The sequence below is a fragment of the Phyllobates terribilis genome, unplaced genomic scaffold (genome assembly GCF_046119375.1).
Source record: "Phyllobates terribilis strain yellow unplaced genomic scaffold, ASM4611937v1 Scaffold_1__5_contigs__length_1240528914, whole genome shotgun sequence".
Taxonomy (NCBI): domain Eukaryota; kingdom Metazoa; phylum Chordata; class Amphibia; order Anura; family Dendrobatidae; genus Phyllobates; species Phyllobates terribilis.
In genome coordinates, this window is record NW_027362761.1 from 355,020,965 (window position 1) to 355,042,411 (window position 21,447).

Here is a 21,447-nt window from a genome sequence, read left to right on the forward strand (position 1 = left end):
GTTCTGCAGGTTCAGTGTTTCGAATGACTTAAAGTATGATGCTGAAAGAGACTTAAGAGACATTGGAGCTAAAAATATTCAGGTTCATTCTTTAAACAAGGTGTGTGCACCAGTTACCTTATATTTTACATTTATAAAAAACAATAATCCTGTTTTTTATTTTATTTTGCTGCTTGTCATTTATTTTATATTTTTTTTTTTTTTTTTTAGTTTAAATATGGAAAAATTTCATCAAAACACAATGGCAGTGTCAAGAAAGGGGTTATATTTGCTACATACTCCTCACTGATTGGTGAAAGCCAGTCTGGGGGTAAATACAAAACTCGCTTAAAGCAGCTTCTTCACTGGTGCTCAGAAGATTTTGATGGTGTTGTATCCTTTTTTATCACAAAATGTTATTCTTAACTTTCTGAGTAAAATTGTGTTTATAGATGGTTTTACTGCAGGTATGCATGCAGTGAGCTTGTGCCCAAAACAAAGATCCGAACCAATAGATATGAATGGTACTTCCGTGATTAGATGAAATGCTGGTTTAACTGTAACTGCTGTATATGCGCATCTTACATTTCTTTACTAGTTTCCTTAATGACTTAAATTATAGATTGTTTTTGATGAATGTCACAAGGCAAAAAATCTATGTCCAGTTGGTTCCTCAAAACCAACAAAAACTGGTTTAGCTGTGTTGGAGCTTCAGAACAAGCTACCTAAAGCCAGAGTTATATATGCCAGTGCCACAGGTATGTAGATAATTCTTGGTTTAGTAAAAACAAGAATGTATCGCTGTCTAAATGGCTTATAAGAGACTTTTTTTTTTTTTTTTTTTTTTTCAGGTGCCTCTGAGCCAAGAAATATGGCTTATATGAGCCGTTTGGGAATTTGGGGTGAAGGCACTCCCTTTAGAGAATTTAATGACTTCATTCAGGCCGTTGAAAGAAGGTATGAAACTTGTTTTGGTGTCTCTTATTTAATGTGAATAATAGCCTTTCATATTGCAGTAGATGGTACAGTGCATTTCCCAATAGTAGGACATGTTAAAAGGCAAAACAAATTATATGCCAGAGGGAGGTTGTCTCCTTGTTTGGGACCTTTCTCAGTGTGCAAAGTCGCTAACGCGTAGCAGAGACTGCTAGACTTCTGTTGCTTAGTAAATACCTGATTGGCTATAGCCAAATTGTCTGTTTTGCGGAAGTTATTTGACGCACACCAAAAGTAGGTGACAAGCTAGCCCTCTACTATCTAATATTTTATATCTCCTTACAATATGTAAATGATTTCTCTGCAGAGGTGTTGGTGCCATGGAAATTGTGGCTATGGATATGAAATTAAGGGGCATGTATATTGCAAGACAGCTGAGCTTTACCGGTGTCACTTTCAAAATTGAAGAAGTTCCCCTCTCCCATGATTATGTGAAAATGTACAATAAGTCTGTAAAACTGGTAGGTATTAATCTTTGTGTTTTTTCAGTTTGAGGATAGTATCCATTATAAGTGATATTTTCTAACTAGCTATATAGTCCTATTTTCAAGCTAAACTTGTGTTGCACAAACTGCACCGTTTTAAAGGGGTCTTAACCCCTTCGCAACCCTGGGATTTTCCTTTTTTTTGCATTTTCGTTTTTTGCTCCCCTTGTTCCCAGAGCCATAGCGTTTTTATTTTTTGGTCAATATGGCCGTGTGAGGGCTTATTTTTTGAGGGACGAGTTGTACTTTTGAGCAACATTACTGGTTAAAGCATATTGTGTACAGGAAAACGGAAAAAAAATCCAAGTGCGGTGAAATTGCAAAAAAAGTGCCATACCACAGATGTTTTTTTTTTTTTTCCTCATTTTTTTCTACCACGTTCTCTGAATTCTAAAACTGACCTGCCATTCTTATTCTCCGTGTCATTACGAGTTCATAGACACCAAACATGTTTTGGTTCTTTTTTATTTAAGTGTTGAAAAAATATTCCAAAGTTTTCTTCCCAAAAAAAGGCTTTTTTTTTTTCTTTTTTTTTTTTAATCTGGGGCCGGGTGAGGGCTTTTTTTGCACGCCAAGCTGAAGTTTTTATTGATACCATTTTGGGGTAGATCCGATGTCTTGATCGCCCGTTATTGCATTTTATTGCAATGTTGCGGCGACCAAAAAACGTAATTCTGGCACTTAGAATTTTTTTCTCGTTACGCAGTTTAAAGATCGGATTGTTTTTTTTTTTTTTATATTGATCTGGCGATTCTGAATGCAGCGATACCAAATATGTGTATGTGGGTTTTTAATTTTATTTTGAATGAGGTGAAAGGGGGGTGACTTAAACTTTTATATATTTTTTTTTTTAAATATTTTTAAAAAAACTTTTTGATTTTTCACTTTTTGCTTGCTTCTATAGTCTCCATAGGAGACTAGAAGCAGCACTTGTCTGATTGCCTATGCTACATAGAGGTGATGAGTAGATCACCTCTATGTAGCAGAAATGATCCTATGCTATGAGCGCCGACCACTAGGTGGCGCTCATAGCGATCAGCACATGACAACCACTGGAGTCTGCTGCAGACCCACGGTTGTCATACCCATCCATCAGTGACCCGCGATCACGTGACGGGGTCACCGATGGGCGGGGTAAGTGACGCGCTTCCGGCGCAGCTATGTTAAATGCCGCTGTCAAATTGACAGCGGCATGTAACAGGTCAACATCCGCGGGTGGATCGCGATCCCACCTCTGGTTGTTGCGGGCACATGTCAGCTGTAAGAATCAGCTGACATGTGCCCGGTTCAGTGTGGGCTCAGCGCCGGAGCCCGTGCTGAACGGGGGGTGACAGCCTGGTGCGTACTAATACGCCACAGGCTGTAAAGGGGTTAAAGATGGGCCCTCAACATTAATCAATTGGTGTTGCTAAAATGGTAGTTGCTAAAATGGTAGTTGGTTACGTAGATAAAGACTTCATAGGCTATTGGTATTATGCTGGATTCACACATCAATGTGGCACAGCATGTGATGCATGGACTGACTGCAGGTCTCATGACATCATATGTCTGAGGCTGTTGTGTTTGGGTTAAGAGACCTGAGACTGGTCCGTGACAAGAAGTGTGAATGCGGAGTCTTTGAAAACAATCTTAATGGAGCACGACTTGTCCATTTTAAATTAATTTAAAGGCATTTGTTAATTGAGTATGCTGCCCAGAGTGTTAAATATTTGGGGGGTAATACTATAAGTCAAAAGAGCATGATACCATGTAACATTGAATATCTTTGTTCTACTGATCTCCTCTTCTTTTTTTTTTTTTTTTTTTGCAAAAAAAGGTTTAATTTTTTGATCTGATGCAAAAATAAATGTGCTCTTTTGACTGTTGGGGTATGTGCATACACATTGTGTTTTGCTGCATATTTGCTGCAGTACCAGCAAACTCTGAGAAACCAGAATTCACTGTTCCTACATGTTTTTTGTTTGCTGCGTATTTTCAGTGATTAGAAAAAACGCTGAAGTGACATGTCATTTCTTTCAGCGTTTTTTTCACCCATAGGAAGTAATGGGAGTGGGGGATGAAAAAAACGCTACAAATACGCACCAAAAAAACGCACCTGCGTATTTTGCTGCATATTTGCAGCTTTTTTGATGGCAAAATAGAATGGGAGTCTTTTTTTTTTTTTTCACAGAACTTTATGTGCATTACTAAATAGAGACAGAAGGACAGTGAAAAAAACGCAGCTAAACCTGCAGAAAAAACACGTGTGTGCACATACCCTTAGGAGTCATTAAAAAATACAGTGAACCTGTAATCATGTGTCTGCTATTTCATGACTGGAACACACCCGCCTCCCTCTACAGTGACTAAGGGGATCTTGTGTATATGTACAAACTGCAGCCTGTTAATCACTGCTGTGAATGGTTGGGTGAGATAGTGGGAGCCTTGTAAATACCAGCAACTGCTTAAATGGCAGGAAAATGTCTTCTAACAAGTACATTAGTTAGATGTAAAGATTGCACACTTATGTTTTGTGCTCTATTCTATCTGAAGTGGGTGCTGGCCAGAGAGCGTTTTCAACAAGCTGCGGACCTAATTGATGCTGAACAGCGGATGAAAAAGTCTATGTGGGGTCAGTTCTGGTCTGCGCACCAGAGGTTTTTCAAATACCTCTGTATAGCATCCAAAGTCAGAAGAGTAGTACAACTTGCCAGAGAAGAAATAAAAAATGGAAAGGTAAGCTGTGGGCTTCGTATATCATGGTAAAGTGAGAAGGATTGCAATGCACTAACGTACTGCTTTCTGTGTTCCAGTGTGTAGTTATTGGTCTCCAGTCCACTGGAGAGGCAAGAACTCTGGAAGCTTTGGAGGAAGGAGGTGGAGAATTGAATGATTTTGTATCTACAGCAAAGTAAGATTTTTCACACATTGTATTTATCAACATTTTAAAGGGCTATTCTCACATTATTACATTTCTTTAATTAGTTTTAGAACATGAAAATAAGTTTTCAGTTGATTTGCTTTCTCTATCCGCTTTCTTTTGTATTGCATAGTATACAACTTGTTGCTATGGAGCTCAACAGCAAGTGTGTAGTTGTTACATTCCAGTAGAGGAGTTCACTCCTAACCTCCTAGACAGCTATCCAATTGAGTTCCTGACAAGGCTGTCTTTAAATAATCACAATCCTGTGGCACCCAGCATCATGGCTCTAAATGTCCTGAGGAAGTCTTGTGCTTGTTCAAATGTCCTGTTATCTCTATATGGAAATAGTGATGAGGTGTAGACTCCAGAACAAACCACTGATGGCTGAATTTGTTACAGCAGAACTTTTGCTGAGATTTGAAGTTCTACTAATACTTCAGTTCTGCTACTCACTAGACCTGTCACTCAAGGAGGAGAGCCTGCACTGCCAGGAGTGAGGAGACTGGAGAATTGTGAGCTGTTCAAGAGACAACTCTTAAGAATAACCCTTTAAATATGCAGCCGGAAAAAAAGATGCTTACATTTTTTTTTTTTTTTTTTGTTTTTTGTGAATGGTTTGTTTCAATTTTTATCTGATGAAGGTTGTGTTCATTGCTGCTATTTTCAGATACTGATCAGATATATCAGTAGAATGGATAGTGATGATGTTGTAATTGTATGTTTAAAAAATTACAATGTTACTTATTTTCCATTTTAGGGGAGTACTGCAATCTTTAATTGAGAAGCACTTTCCTGCTCCAGATCGTAAGAAATTGTTTAGCCTTCTTGGAATAGACTTAACAGCACAAAGCAATAATAATTCTCCTAGGGAAAGCCCCAGCAAGGACAGTAAAACAAAGAAAAGGAAAGGTAGGTGAACTTTGATTTATACTTCCTATTTTGTAAATATAATCAGAATTTGGAAAATGACTACATTAATATTTATTGTGCTAATTGTCTTAGGTGAAGATCTGTCACGAAACGCTAAGAAACCTCGTAAAACAGGTGGACTTGCTGGCAGCAGTTCAGATGAGATGGACACTGCATCTGACTCTTCTGATAAAGAAGCTGAAAGCGAAAGTGAAAGCTTTAAGTCTGTGAGCTCTGGAGATGACGAAGATGATTTTAATCCATTTAGAGATGAATCGAGCGGCGATGATGAAGATGGTATTGACTTGTATATTTTTTTTATTTAAAAAAAATATATATATTTTTTTTTTTTGTAGTGCGGGGGTATAGAGGCTTTTTTATAGCAAAAAAATGTATGTATGCTTTAAAAAAAAAACAAAAAAAAAATTGTTTTCTGTTCAAAACTAAAGTGCAGTTTTGTGTTTGGGTTTCTTTTTGAATTCCAAATTTCACAATTAAAAATTACAAGTGCACTGAAAGTTTACAAACATTCTAACTTGGTTAGAAACCCCTGACGTTGTTCAGTTTGTGTAACCTAGTAGGTATTCTGGGCTGTAGAAGCCAGAATAGTTTTACTGGTATTGTGTGGTGTTTTGTTTTTTTTATCTAATTGTATAGACTTCAAATGCAATCTTCATGCTTTGCTGTTACAGATCCTTGGCTGATTAGGAAAGAACACAAGAAGAGTAAAGATAAAAAGAAAAAGAAAAGCATCGATCCAGATTCCATTCAAAGTGCCTTATTAGCATCAGGACTTGGGTCTAAGCGGCCCAGCTTTTCATCTGCTGTCAAATCTGCTCCTATAAGTACTGTTCCCAGCCTTCCAGGTGATTTAGCAAAGTTATAACACTCGATGATAATTTGGTGTAGATGAACAAGTGTAAGACAATAACATCATTCCTTTTCTTTTAGCGATTTCTAGTAATGCAATTTCCAGTAATGCCAATTCCAGTAACAGCTGCGTAACCAGTCATGATTCTGTGGAAAGGGCTCAACAAATGAAGAAAGAGCTTCTGGAGAAACTGGATAATCTAGCAGAAGCTTTGCCCCCAAATACATTGGATGAACTTATTGATGAGCTTGGAGGACCTGATAATGTGGCAGAGGTGATTTTTTTTTTTTTTTTTTTTTTTTGCAGATTTCTGTTTGCTGAACCCATTGATGTTTGCCTTAGTCTGGGGGTGTTGTCACCTTAAGCATCCTGTTCTAAATTGTACTCTTGTGTGGGTTTGTATTTATACTTGCCAATGCTTTTATTTAAAGATGACTGGTCGGAAAGGTAGAGTGGTCAGTAATGATGATGGAAGCATATCGTATGAGTCTCGATCAGAACTTGATGTACCTGTAGAAATCCTAAATATCACTGAGAAACAAAGGTTCATGGATGGTGAAAAGGTTAGTGTTCTATTTTCTAGACGATTTGTAAGCTATCTTCATGAGGCGATTATGGATATGCCATACCCATGCTATAATGGATTTTGGTGAATGGATATGACATAAATGCCTGACAGGATTCCCATCTATGCTAAGAAATGTGTAACCCTCTAAACTAAGAAGTTATAGTCGGCTGCTTTATCATGCCGGCCATCAAACACGTGCAGTCAATCTCTATTCCCTATCCACCTAAGTGTGGAAACTGCTTCCCCAGATAGACTAGGGAGCCCTGTTCCTGCTAAATGGGAGGGTCCTATATGTAAAACTGGCATTTGACTTATATCCTGTGGATATGTACTGATTTTCTGAGGTGGTGATGCCCTTTAAAAATGAAGTATAGTTTATATTAAGGTTTTTGTATTACAGAATATAGCAATCATCTCAGAAGCTGCCAGTTCAGGAATTTCATTACAAGCTGACCGCAGAGCGAAGAATCAGAGGAGAAGAGTACACATGACTTTGGAATTACCCTGGAGTGCAGATAGAGCTATTCAGCAGTTTGGTGAGTTTGAATGTAGTGATAAGGAAAATATACACAGGTTTTTTTTTTTTGTTTTGTTTTTTTCTCCATGCAGTAAGAAAAAAAGTGCAAATTGTCAGTTTAATTTTTAGCTATGCTTAACTTTTCTTTTGCAACTGGTTTGTTGTAGGTAGGACGCACAGATCTAATCAAGTTACTGCTCCAGAATATGTCTTCCTCATCTCAGAATTAGCTGGAGAACAAAGATTTGCTTCAATTGTTGCCAAGAGATTGGAAAGTTTGGTAAGTTGCACATCAGTGATGTGCATAGTCTCACAACCTAAGTATGCAATACCATTTTGTCCCTCATTAAGCCATACTATATTTTGATCCATATTACAGTTATAACTAATGATATTGCTGTAATATGGTCACTGAGTGCTAGCTTATCTTGCATGTCTAAAGAGGGCTTCTATCTTAGATGGTTGATGGCCAAACTCTCATTTGGCCAAAAGCCATTTCAGGCCACGTTCACACGTTCAGTATTTTACATCTGTAGTTGTAAGCCAAAACCAAGAGTTGGAACAATCAGAGAAAGTATAATAAAAATGCATTCACCACTTCTGCATTTATCACCCACTCCTGGTTTTGGCTTACAAATACTGAGGCAAAAAACTCACTAAATACTCAACGTGTGAACGTGGCCGAACACAACTTCCTATCTCCTAATAAGACACAATAAGATCTCGTGCTGGACCAAAAAAAATGTTTGATTTCAGTTACCAATATTTGCTACCATAAGAGAGAAGCGTCACCACCATACAGAATAGTTGGTTGAATGAAATTGGGGTCGGCCGACGTTACTATTGCCAACTAAAATAACTTGTGTTTAAACACTGAAATCTATCCCTCCCCCCCCCCCCCTTTCTTTCCTTTCTCCTTCATTCTTAGGGGGCTTTGACACATGGTGATAGAAGAGCAACAGAATCGAGAGATTTGAGTCGCTTTAACTTTGATAACAAGGTAATGATTTAATTGTCCTTTGTAGCTACAGATTCTCATTTACCTGAATACTATTTTTCATTGACACAACTCATCCTTTTTGTTTTTTTCCATTACAGTATGGCAGGAACGCTTTGGAAATTGTTATGAAGTCTATTGTAAACCTGGATTCCCCATTGGTTTCTTCCCCACCAGATTATCCTGGTGATTTCTTTAAAGGTGAGGTAAATGGCGTCTGTTGCAAAATACTCATTGTTTTTGCTTTATACATGTATTACTGGCACCAACAGGGAAGTTTGTAGCATAAGTAGTAATGCTCGAAGGTTTTTATGCAAATGTTTCTATTACAATTTTATGACTTATAGTTAATCCATAATTCACAAGGACCCAAACTAACGCCATGTCTGTATTTTCAAATCTAGATGTCCGTCAAGGGTTGATTGGAGTTGGACTTATAAATGTAGAAGACCGATCTGGCATTTTGACTCTTGATAAAGGTATACAGAATTGCTTGTGTTATGCATCTTCTATTAGATTCTATGCATTTACAAGGTTAAAGGGAACCTTTTGCCATGAAAATGCAGTGTAATTTTCAGACATCATGTTATAGAGCAGGGGCAGCTGAAGTACCATGATATATAATTTTATAAGAAGCTAATCTTTATAACCAGTGTTTATCACATAAACCTGTTTTTTTCTGGTACTTTCAGTCCGATCAATGACTGTCAGCTTCCTTTTGTGGAAGGGTGCATACAGAGATGGGTGTCTCAGAAAAGAGTAGATGTTTGTATAATTCTTCGTTGGCCTTGAGTTATAGCTTACAACTTCATTCATTCTAAAGGCCCCGTCACACTAAGCGATGCAGCAGCGATCCCGACAACGATACGACCTGTCAGGGATCGTTGCTGCATCGCTAATACATCGCTGGTGAGCTGTCAAACAGTCAGGCTCACCAGCGATGAGGGGAGCAGCGATATCGTGGAAAGAATCGTTCCACGATGTCCTGCTCCCGTTCCCAGCCTGCTGCTTAAGCAGGAGCAGGCTGGTAACTATGGTAAATATCGGGTTACTAAGTGCGCGTGTGCCCCTAGTAACCCGCTGTTTACCATGGATACCACTCTGCTACGGTGCGCTGGAGCCTCCGCTCACCGTAGCAGAGTGGTATCTATGGTAAACAGCGGGTTACTAAGTGCGCGCGTGCCCCTAGTAACCCGATATTTACCATGGTTACCAGCCAGATCGTTGGTCCCGCTGGTCACACACATCTATGTGTGCTGGCCAGCGGGAGGCCAACGACCAAAAAATGGTCCAGGACACTTTGCAACGATCAGCGACCTCACAGCAGGGGCCTGATCGTTGCATAGTGTCACACATAGCGACATCGCTGGTGAGTCACCAAAACCGTGACACAGCAGCGATCTCGCTAGCGATATCGCTTAGTGTGACGGGGCCTTAAATGTTGCCGAAAAGCTAACAGTTTTCGTCAGACTTATCCCTAACATGTTGGCTAAACTCCTGCAGTGAGACAATTAAGTTTTATATTTGATCAGTAGAAAGATTTGTTTAAGCACTGTAATGTAGGCCAATTTGTCTTGAGCTTAGACAACCATTAAAGGGTCCTCTTCCCACAACTGCTGATTGTCTTATCTCAAGGGTGTGCAATATCTTGTTGATCTGTGCTGCCAAAGAAGCCCCATTGCTCATCAAACACTTCCTCTGCACTAAATGGAGCTTACCTGCAGTTCTCTACACAATGCCTGGCTTGAAGTAGGCAACATTCCCTTTGTTCTAGATATCATTGGGGGGGTGTGATCACTAATTAGCAAGTTATGCACACCCTAAAGCCCCCGTCTCACATAGCAATATCGCTGCTGAGTCATGATTTTGGTGACGCCACAGCAAACTCACCAGCGATGTCGCTATATGTGACACTTTGCAGCGATCAGGCCCCTGCTGTGAGGTCTCTGATCACTGCAAAATGTCCTGGACCATTTTTTGGTCTTTGCTCTCCCGCTGGTCAGCACACATCGCTGTGTGTGACCAGCGGGACCAGTGATCAGGCTGGTAACCATGATAAACAGCGGATTGCTTGGGGCACACGCGCACTTAGTAACCTGCTGTTTATCATGGTTACCACTCTATGGTGAGCGGTAACCTCCCGCTCACCGTAGCAGGCTCGTAACCATGATAAACAGCGGGTTACTTGGGGCACACGCGCACTTAGTAACCCGTTGTTTATCATGGTTACCACTTTGCTACGGTGAGTGGTAACCTCCCGCTCACCGTAGTAGAGTGGTAACCATGATAAACAGCGGGTTACTAGGTGCGCGTGTGCCCCTAGTAACCCGCTGTTTATCATGGTTACCAGCCTGCTCCTGCTTCAGCAGGCTGGTAACCAGGACATCGTGGAAAGATTCTTTCCACGATGTTTCTGCTCCCCTGATCGTTGGGTGAGCCTACCTGTTTGACAGCTCACCAGCGACCACATAGCGACGCAGCAACGATCCCTGACAGGTCGTATCGCTAAGTGTGACGGGGCCTTTAGAAGGGAACAGCTTTATACACGGATAGCAAATAGTTCAATTTTTTTTTTATTTTTTTTTTTTTATACAGATTACAACAATATTGGAAAGTTTCTCAATCGTATCTTGGGCATGGAAGTACACCAGCAAAATGCCCTCTTTCAGTATTTCTCTGACACACTCAATGCAGTCATACAGAATGCTAAGAAGAATGGCAGATACGACATGGGCATTCTAGGTAATGAAATGGAGCATTAAAAAATAAGGTTCACACAGAGCTTATTTTAATCTATTTAAAATATACATCCAAACTTTTTTTTTGTTGTTTTTTTTTTTTATCTTCAACTAAAGTTGTGCATTTTTAGAATTTTTAATTGTTTTTATTGCGTTGTATGTGTTATCATTCTAAGTTAATTATTTTTCTACACAGATCTTGGATCTGGGGATGAGAAGGTTAGAAAAGCTGAGGTTAAAAAGTTCCTGACCCCAGGTTATTCCACTTCAGGTCATGTGGAGTTGTACACGGTAAGTTCTTTATTTTTGTGGCAGTGAGGGCTTTGAACATTTGAAGGGTATTATCTTCCGGTTTCCTTATGTGTAACAAGTTGTACCGCAAAATGGCACCAATATAACTATGGGTCACCATGCAAAAAAATGTCCTCAAACTGCTCAATCAAGGGGGGTAAATGGGAGAAAAAAGTTCTATGGCCCTCAGAAAATGGTGATGCCATTATTTATTTAACAAAGTTGAGATTTTTTTTTTTTTTTCTTAACCTGTGTAATTGTACTGATCTGACAAATCACGTTGGCAGGTAATTTTTAGCATACAATGAACACTGCAGAAAAATTTACTGAGTTGCAATTTTTTATTTCACCACACATGGAATTTTTTCCAGTACATTGTATGGTAAAATGGAATGGTGTGATTCAGAACTAAAACTCCTCATGGAAAAACAAGCCCTCAAAAGGCTACGTTGGCAGTAAAATAAAGCTATGGCTCTTGGGCAAGGATAATCAGAAGTACAAAATTTGTTACCAATGGGAAGTGGCAAATTCAACCAAAAAATGATTTTTATCCTTTTAGGTTATAGGAGCTAGTCGCCCTTGTGAATTTAATTGATTTAAAACCTAATATTCAGGCTCCTTCTACATGCTGTGCAGGATGCTGCTGTTCTCCCTTAAGTGATTGCTGCAGACTAGTGTAGGGCACAGTTCAGTGTAATTGCTTATTATACCATTATCATTTAATTTGCCAAATTATTAAATGTAACATTTTTTAGACTTGGTGACTATAGTGCCCAAGGGATTTTTTTTCCTTTTATATTCTCCTTCATTGATGTGTGCCTAATGTTGCTGAAGTGAAATGTTGGAGAAGCTAAGTCACTTTGCTTCTTTATAGGTAACTACTTGTGTTTTTTTGTTTTTTTTGTTTTTTTTTTTTTAAATATTTGTATGCTGTGGATGTTGTGAACAGTAAAGAAATGATCACGACGAATTGATACAAAATTCTACTCTTTACAGATAAGTGTAGAAAGAGGAATGTCTTGGGAGGATGCAACTAAGATCTGGGCTGAACAGATTGGACCTGAAGATGGGTTTTATTTATCACTACAGGTAAGATCTACACTTAAAGGTGGTGTCCTTTAGCTTAAAATGTCTACCCATGCTCCTGGAGTCCTATGTTGGAAGGCAGTATGATTACAGCCAGGGGTTAACTTCACATGTTGTGTTTTTGCAGCATTTTTTTCACCAGTTTTTGCCATCTTGGCAGTAAAAATGATGCGCTGTTTTGTTTTGTTTTTTTTGTTTTTTTGTTTTTTTTTTTTGGAACATTCCTTTGTGTGGATTAAGTGTCTGATTTATCTACAGTACATAGTTAATAAAATTAGTTTGTCACCAAAAACACTTGCATTTTTGGCGACTGAAAACATTTGCATTTTTGCAGTGTTTTTGCACTTTCTCATTACTTTCTATGGATGAAAAGAAGGAAAAAAAAATGCTGAAAGTATTATCATGCTGCAGATTTAAAGAACTCTGCAGTTTTCCAATTCAGTTGGAAAAAAACAAACCTATGCATAAGACTTCTGAAATCTCATAGCTTTTGCTGGTACTGTAAAATGCTGCTTTTAGTTTGCTTAAAAATACGCAACATAGCATAAGTGTAAAAAATAAATGCATTTAGAATATCGTGCAGCATTCCTGGCTGATTCATAATTCTTCAACCCAGTAAGATTTTATCTTAATACTTTTGTATAATTCTACTTTATTATCTGCAAACTTTTTTTTACTTTGTGTAACTGTTCAAATATTATTCAATTGCAGATAAGAAATAATAAGAAAACTGCTGTTTTAGTTAAGGAAATCAACCCCAAAAAGAAGCTTTTCCTGGTCTACAGGCCTAACACTGGAAAGCAGCTGAAACTTGAAACATTGTCAGAATTGAAAAAGAAGTATAAGAAGGTAAAAAAAAAAAAAACCTCTCCGGGCAGGGTGGGGATTGTTAGCAGAGCATCCTCTTTTTACTATGTTCTTGCATATCAGATGAGCACATCAGTGGATGCTAGTGACACAATCGTACATCAAAGAAACCCTGATCTTGGCGCAGTTACCTTTTATGAAATACTAGTAGAATTTCCTGGCTTCGCACTGATAAGTGTGTGTGTGTGTGTGTTTAAAAACGTTGTTTGCTACTGGAACTAACTTGCCTGGGTTACGGGCATAAATTATACGTCTCTATTGATCTGAAAATTTTAAATGAATTTTGTTTTCTATTGTTTCTCTGAGATTTTTTTTATCTAATAAAATAAAGCATTGGTCCAAGTCTAGATGGAGTTAGTTCTTTATAAATAAGATGAACTTGTGTAAAGGAAGAGGCCTTTCAATCACAATGAGACCAGGGGCTTGTGGAGGGGACAAACAATTCCTTTTGTAGACTGCATTATTTTCTTTGTCTAAAGGGGTATTTCCATCTCCAAGATCCTATTCCAATATGTAGAAGATGTAATAATATTAGCAAATGCCTTCAATTAGAAATGTAGTATAGTTCTTCTGATTCTTTAAGTCTCTTTTCTCATGTGCAGGGCATTGCAGGACCTTGGGTATCCATGGTTACGGCCACTCATAGTGAGTTTTCTAGTTGCTAGTGGTCGTAACAATGGATACCTAGAGTCCTGCAATGCCTGCACATAAGGAAAGGGACACAGTGAATCAGAAAAACTATACTACATTTCTAATTGGAGGTGTTTGCTAATGTTACACCTACTACGTATTGGGATAGGATCGTGGAGATGGGAATACCCCTTCTATAGCCTCCATTTTGAAAATGATAAACCACCTCGTTTGGCAAAAATAACTGTTCTGCTGCTCGACACTAAACTTTTTTTTTTTTTTTTTTTTTGTCTTTTGTTTCAAATAGTGTAAAATGCAAAAAGAAATACTTTGATCCAATGCTTTCAAGGTCCCCTATTTCTCTTACTACAAGAATCACATCACACCTGAATTTGTTTTTTTGTGTTTTTTTTTTTTTTTTTAAGTGGCTGAGTCAGATGAGCTGAAGTGTTCATAAATTAGGGATCTTGTAGGCTTACTAGCAGTTGTCATGTTCACAAATCATGGCAAGGTTTTGAGTTGTCTTTTTCTTATTGTATTGTCAGGTGACATCTGATGATGCCTTTTCCCACTGGAAAGAACAGTACACCTCATCTGCGGATATATGTACCCATGCTTATTGGTGAGTAGTTCATAGCAATTACTACTTGCAGCACAACATATTTCCACCTAAACCTTGGTGCCTTCGGCAGAGCATTGCTCCTACCCTACCATCAGACTTGTATGTATATTCAAGATGCCCCAATAATGGTAGTGGTGTTTGGCTAATATAATTAGGACTTTGTATAAGACTTTTTCTTTTCTTTTACATGCTTACTGGCCTGCTCCCAATATGTATTAACACTGTAATGTATCAACTGTGTATATAAAAAGTGACGTATTCAATTTTATTTTCATTTTGACACTAGCCTGGGTTTGTGCACTAATTTCTATAGGAGAATTTTCTAGACATGCTCTGTAATCTGTACAGAGGTCGGTGTGGAGGGAGAAGGTGGTGAGCGGTCACAATCTCTTTTCATTGTAATACCATGACAGCCCCACTCTTCCAGTCACCCTCTCCCTAGTTACCCTAGTTCGGGAACTATGCCCCTTCCTTTATTCTCCAATACCCCCTTCTGACTTTGAACACTAATAGTGTTCCTGCATGGAATGCTTTCCATATCAAGCTCATGTATTCTGTAAAGTTTATTCATGTATCTCCACAACATGTTTAGACATCAGGATCCCACTTGCCAATTTTTCTTGTGATTGCTTCAGTGAGCTCCCACACAGTTTGTCCAAAGCCCTCTCATCAGTGCCCAAATTTCAGACTGCCTCAAGATTCTTCTGACCCCTCCCTGCTGCCAGCATTGGTATAGGTCCCAGATCCAGGCCACAGGAAATATTTTCAGACTATCCATTGGGATAGGTATTGCTCTGAATGCTTACACTTACTGCTGATGAAACTACTACCCTAACAGATCTCCGCCTCCCATGGAGATTCCTTTGGATTTAGACTGAATCATAATGAAACCCAGTGCTGGTGTCTGCAATGAAAGCCCTGATCTCCTGAGAACTGGACACATTGTTCCAAGGGGAAAAAAAAGTGCAATCAAACTCTCGTTATCCCCTAAATATTAAGACTTTGAAGATAAATGGTTAAATCCCTGCCAGGGTGTTTCTATTCATTAAAGAATAGACCAGCTGTTCCCCCAAGTGGTCAGCTGACCTATTTTGAGAGGACTTGAGTGGCATTGGGTGAAATCTTCTTCAAGGATTTGTAATTTACCTACAATGACTTCATCTGGGTTCAAGGGCCTGTTACATCCACTACAAATGGTTTTTCTTCCATTCCACCCCACCATCGATTGTTGGGACACACATTGCTGAAACATTGTGCCACCATTGCTACAAGCAATGCCTATCTTAACCTCTGGGGGAGCGTGGTATCATAACCATGTGGCAGTACAAGACTACTTGAATTCTTCACTGGGCAGAAAAAGGAGTTGTAGTTCTTTCAGCAGTCTGTGTCAACGGTGTGGACAAGACCTTGGGGAAACATTCATGCAGAGGGCTTGCGCTAAATTTCGATCCAAGCTTGGCCAAAAAATCAGTCTGTGACTAAAGCCCTTAGGCCTTGCAGTAGATGCTATAATTACACTTTGGGAAGTATTTAGTCTTGACTGCTTTCCTCCCATTCTTTTTTTTGCCTTAGGCCCTTAAATGCAGAGGCCACCTTTTACAATACTAGTGACTCCAGATTCTTTGCCCGGCCTGTGTGCAACCTGGTCATTCTGTTAATCTCAGCTGCTGTTCACACTGGCTGTGAGGGTTTTGAGGGCTTGCAAATGAGTCTGTCTTCTAGAGTAGTTTCTCAAATTTTTTTAGCATGTCACCCAAAAAACTATTTCTGCTGCTATTGGCTGCTTAGTTTCTATTCCCAAAGGTGTTCCACCACCAGGATTCCCTCCTTTCTCTAATCCAGTCTGGCTTTCTTAAATGGAGAGTGTCAGGAGTTTTGGACCCCCATTAACACAGCTGACAGACCCTACATGGGTGTCAGGAAGTGAAGATGAAACATGCATACAAGTTTCATGACTAAGGAATAAGTTTTAATCTACCGCACACAGCTATTGCCAGTGTCCAGTGGGTGGCCTCTTTAACTCTTTGCCCCCCTTTTTATTTAGCCTGCTATCTGACCTGCATATTCTGAGCCAACACTTAACTTTATACCTTGACGTAAGGATTTTTAGTGACAGGTTCTCCTTAATAAGAGCTGTGGATGAGAAATCAAATATAGTAGCTGTTCTGAGCACAGTATAGGCCCCTGATATTGTTAATGCCACTTTCACGCGGCTGTATTTTTGCATGAGTATTTGTAAGCCAAAACATGGTGGGGGTTCAAATCTTATATCTTTTCTTTGTGTAAAATACAGACCTGTTTTTTTTTTTTTTTTTTTGCTTTATAATACTGTTGCAGCATTCATATTTACAAATGGCCTAAACCACACAAATTTAATTATTTTAACGTTTAAAAAGTGTTTTTTTTTTTTTTTTTTTGTTTTTTTTATAATAAATTCCTTGCATTGCAGATTGTAGGGGCCCCTGATAACTCCCAAGACTGTTCAGTAGTGTGCTGCTTAGAAGGCAGAAGGACTTGGCTGCTACATGTGTGCACCCAGAGCGCAGTACACACTCGTAGACTTTCTTCTGAGTTTGTACACCTTTCCACGTGTGCCTCTCCTTACTAAGCAGCATGCTTCTAAACAGTGTTTTGAGGAATCGATGGGGTCTTTAGATGCAAGCCCACTCTGATCAAGAGGCTGTTTCGGTACCTAAAACACACGGTAGTATGTAGGTGAATTTTTAAAGGGTTCAGAATGTACACTAATGTAAAAATATTTTGTATCTGTAATTTGATTTATTTCAATTGTGTTTTTTCCTTTAACTGTCAAACTGTTTTCTCTTTGCAGGAGAGGTAATTGTAAAAAGGCAAGCCTGGGACTGGTGTGTGAGATAGGCCTACGCTGCCGGACATATTATGTTCTTTGTGGTTCTGTTCTAAGTGTCTGGACTAAAGTGGAAGGAGTTCTTGCATCTGTTAGTGGCACAAATGTAAAAATGCAAATAGTTCGATTACGAACTGAAGACGGACAAAGAATTGTTGGTAAGTAAACCTGTATTGGATCCGAAAGTATGTCATTAGCAGCATTCCTGAGATGTAACAATAATACCAAACTGGTATTTACTCCCAGAATGCAATTTAGGTTTGGTTTGTTTGTTTTTTTTTTCTTCAGGACAACTTTGTATTTTTAATTACTCTACTCATTTTAACACTTGATGCACTGGGAATCTGAGAAAAATATTCCCAAGTGTGGTGAAATTTAACCCCTTTACAGCCTGTGACGTAATAGTACGCACAGACTGTAATCCCCCGGTTCATTGAGGGCTCCGGCGGTGAGCCCGCACTGAACCGAGCACATCTCAGCTGATTATTACATCTGACATGTGCCCGCAACAGCCGCGGGGGGAATCGCGATCCATCCGCGGCTGTTAACATGTTAAATGCTGCTGTCAATCTCTGACAGCGGCACTTAACTCGCGCTTCAGGGAAGCGCGTCCTAAGCCCCGCCCATCGGTAGCCCCATCACGTGATCGCGGGTCACCTATGGGTGGGCATGACAACCCAGGGTCTGCAGCAGACGCCTGTGGTTGTCATGAGCTGGTCGCTATGAGCACCACCTAGTGGTAGGCGCTCATAGAACAGGACCATTTCTGCTGCATACAGGGGATCTGCTGATCATCTGTATGTAGCAGAGGCGATCGGACAGTTGCTGCTTCTAGTCTCCTATGGAGACTATAGAAGCATGCAAAAAGTGAAGAAAAAATTTAAAAAAATATAAAAGTTTAAATCACCCCCCCATTCAAAATAAAATAATAAAAAAAACCTACATAGACATATTTGGTATCGCCGCATTCAGAATCGCCCGATCTATCAATATAAAAAAAGAATTAATCTGATCATTAAACGGCGTAACGAGAAAAAAATTCTAAACGCCAGAATTGCGTTTTTTGGTCGCCGCAAAATTGCAATAAAATGCAATAACGGGCGATCAAAACATCAGATCTACCCCAAAATGGTATCAATAAAAACGTCAGCCCGGCGCGCAAAAAATAAGCCCCCACCCTTCCCCAGATCCAGAAAAATGGAGACGCTACAGGTCTTAGAAAATGGCGCTATTTTTTTTTTTTTTTTTTTACCAAATTTTAAAAAAAAAATTCACCACACTTGTAATTTTTTTTCCCGTTTTCCCGTACACCATATGGTAAAACCAGTAATGTCGTTCAAAAGTACAACTCGTCCTGCAAAAAATAAGCCCTCACATGGCCATATTGACCAAAAAATAAAAAACGCTATGGCTCTGGGAACAAGGGGAGCAAAAAAACGAAAATGCAAAAACATCAAATCCCACGGTTGCGAAAGGGTTAAAAGAAAAAAAAATATTTTTTTTTGTGTGCTCATTGTATGCTTTAAAAAAATATGGCGTCTTATAGTCCGTTTTAACGGTAGCTTACTGGGGGTGGGGGCGGCAGTTGTGGAGCAGGGTCGCTATTTCAGGAGTCCGGTGGCAACAGGAGTGGGGCGATGCTGTAGGCCCCAGGCTAGGAGGAGGGGGCGTCCAGGCGATGCGAGGCTGCGGGCACTAGGTTCTCATAGGATGCCGGTGAGCGGAGTTCCCTATCCCATTGATTTCCTTGCGGTGGGCTTCAGGAAAATGGCCGCCAGAGATGGAGCATGCACAGCTTGGGAATTCTGGAGACGACACCACAGTTTGGGCAGCATGATTGAAGTGACAGGTTCCCTTTTTAACATGCCAGTGTTTCTGTAAAGTAATATATACCATTAAACCATTTCCACATAATATATGATAAACCGCTTTCTGGAGAGAAAAAAATAGTTCTTGATTGCAACTCTACAGTTGTGCATGATCAAAAACATTATTGCTTTCTCCTAGTAAAAAACTTTTGTCCGTAAACTGTCATGTTTTGGTGCCCTGCCTGAATTACGTGGAATTGATGTACTGGACACAGTCCATGAATAGGAGTGGGACATTATACTTAGAAGGAGAAAGACTGTTTGTTTGTTTTTTTGTTTTTTTTTTTTGAAGTAGTAAATAGTGATGAGCGAGTATGTTCGGTTAACCCTTTCGCAGAGTATACTCGGCCGAGCACCGAGTATTTATAGCGTGCTCAGGCTTTAAGTTTTCCTCGCTCCGTGAGCATGATTTGCAACTGTTTGACAGATTGAATACATGTGAGGAATGCTGGAAAAACAGGCATTCCTCACATGTATTAATCATGTTCACGGAGCGACGAAAACTTAAAGCCCGAGCATTCTATAAATACTCGGTGCTCGGCCAAGTATACTCTGCGTAAGGATTAACATATTCGCTCATCACTAGTAGTAAACCTTTTCTTGTAGCTTTCCCATATGAAATTATCAAAAGTGGAAATCAAGTTGTTTAAACTTCTGCTTTCTCTTCATAGGTCTAATCATTCCAGCAAATTGTGTTTCATCACTTGTAACACTGTTATCGACTTCAGACCAGTCTCAGCAGATTGCGGTACAACAGCAACAGATGTGGCAGCAACTTCATCCTCAGAGTATCAGCAATTTCAGCACCCCATAGATATCTGCCAAGCAGAAATTTGGACATAGTAGTGAGAAACTGTGGAAACCATTACAGTGCATATGAATCAGGGACAGATTCCAAAGAGTTCACCTACAAAGAAGTAGACTGAATACCAGGACTTGACGTACACCAAGAGATCTTTGTGGCAATCTGCAAGTTCCTTTAGAATGGCACATACTATTTTTTTTTTTTTTTGTTTTGTTGGTGCTGTCCATCAGCTCCAGCTTTCATAGTCCTTTTATTTAATTTTGTGGGGGCTCTTTTTTTTAATTTTTTTTTTTTTATATACCCCTAGAACACTTTTGTTCTTCCTTGTGACACGGAGGCAGAGACACACTGCTTTGTTTCTTTCCTTTCCCATATAGTGCTCAGGGTCTTATTTGGTAATCAATAATTTTTAAAGTAAGTAAGTGCATGTACATGGACGGTATGATGCATAGACAAATATATGTATATAAAAGGTTTTCCGAACATGTGTAATAAGGATGCATGCATTCATAAATGCACTGTATTTAAAAGGATATATTTGTGGTTCTCCTTCACATTGGTTAATGCAGCGCATGTCTTTGACAGCATGAAAACAAAGACTTAGGCAATCCATAGGTAACGATCAGTTCCCGATCTCTACTTAGCCCTTTTTTATTTTTACATAGTATTTTAAATTTAATTATTTAAGTTGAGCACATTTTCTTCTGTGTATGATGCTATTTCAACACATGCTCTTAAAAATTGTGATGAAAAATGTAATTTTAAGTGTAAAAAGGACATTTTCTAATGTGCTGCAGCAAAGGGCTTGTCCCTATTGCATTTTTTTTCTTCCCTTTTGAAATAAAAAATGGGAACAATACAATTCCATTTTTTCTTTACAAATTGCTTTATTGTAATTTAATGAAAACCAATTTGGTAAAATAAGGCACATCTTGAATGGTACACTTATGTAGATCACTCAAGGCTCCTTGCTGTGTGGTGTTTTGCCTTCTCTGTAACTTGAATACAATTTACTATGTTGTAAGACATTGTAGAGTTTCTTGAGCTGTTTAAAATTGTTATGTACAAATGTGAATAGTTATCTATAATATGGGTAAGTTTTTTTTGTTTGTTTTTTTTGCCTTCAATTGTTCATGTTTATAAGAAAGTGAAAAGGACAATGTTTGTCATTTCTTGCTTGCACAGGTTGCACTATTGAAGTTTTGAGACTGTATAAACCTGTTTGGGGAAAATAATATCCTATGAGGTATTTATACCTTAGAGGGAGCAAATAAAGTTCATTGTACTAATGTACAACTATCGTGTTGATTGTCATACTTAATTTTTGCCTATTTATCATTATCGCAACAAAACATTCCATAGTGCTTGTCTATTAATCTTTTTTTAAGATTAAAATGCTTTTTTTTTTTAAGAGGTTTAACATTACATTTGCTTTTCACATGAGGATAAA

At 38.9% G+C, this 21,447-nt stretch overlaps 1 protein-coding gene across 1 annotated transcript in view; it reads left to right on the forward strand.

Moving 5' to 3' along the window:
- SBNO1 (strawberry notch homolog 1) overlaps positions 1 to 21,233 on the forward strand; it is a 34,206-nt gene extending 12,973 nt beyond the window's left edge. The window contains exons 8-31 of the mRNA XM_073676192.1: positions 10 to 100; positions 211 to 372; positions 602 to 737; positions 831 to 936; positions 1,283 to 1,436; positions 3,993 to 4,175; positions 4,253 to 4,350; positions 5,120 to 5,271; positions 5,365 to 5,568; positions 5,964 to 6,137; positions 6,223 to 6,416; positions 6,574 to 6,705; positions 7,111 to 7,246; positions 7,395 to 7,507; positions 8,156 to 8,227; positions 8,326 to 8,425; positions 8,629 to 8,703; positions 10,820 to 10,966; positions 11,159 to 11,253; positions 12,250 to 12,342; positions 13,051 to 13,188; positions 14,382 to 14,458; positions 17,289 to 17,482; positions 19,864 to 21,233. Of these exons, the coding sequence (XP_073532293.1) occupies positions 10 to 100; positions 211 to 372; positions 602 to 737; positions 831 to 936; positions 1,283 to 1,436; positions 3,993 to 4,175; positions 4,253 to 4,350; positions 5,120 to 5,271; positions 5,365 to 5,568; positions 5,964 to 6,137; positions 6,223 to 6,416; positions 6,574 to 6,705; positions 7,111 to 7,246; positions 7,395 to 7,507; positions 8,156 to 8,227; positions 8,326 to 8,425; positions 8,629 to 8,703; positions 10,820 to 10,966; positions 11,159 to 11,253; positions 12,250 to 12,342; positions 13,051 to 13,188; positions 14,382 to 14,458; positions 17,289 to 17,482; positions 19,864 to 20,006 (3,169 nt within the window). The 3' untranslated portion in view covers positions 20,007 to 21,233. The remainder of the gene's footprint in view (positions 1 to 9; positions 101 to 210; positions 373 to 601; positions 738 to 830; positions 937 to 1,282; positions 1,437 to 3,992; positions 4,176 to 4,252; positions 4,351 to 5,119; positions 5,272 to 5,364; positions 5,569 to 5,963; positions 6,138 to 6,222; positions 6,417 to 6,573; positions 6,706 to 7,110; positions 7,247 to 7,394; positions 7,508 to 8,155; positions 8,228 to 8,325; positions 8,426 to 8,628; positions 8,704 to 10,819; positions 10,967 to 11,158; positions 11,254 to 12,249; positions 12,343 to 13,050; positions 13,189 to 14,381; positions 14,459 to 17,288; positions 17,483 to 19,863) is intronic.
- The last annotated feature ends 214 nt before the right edge of the window (positions 21,234 to 21,447 follow it).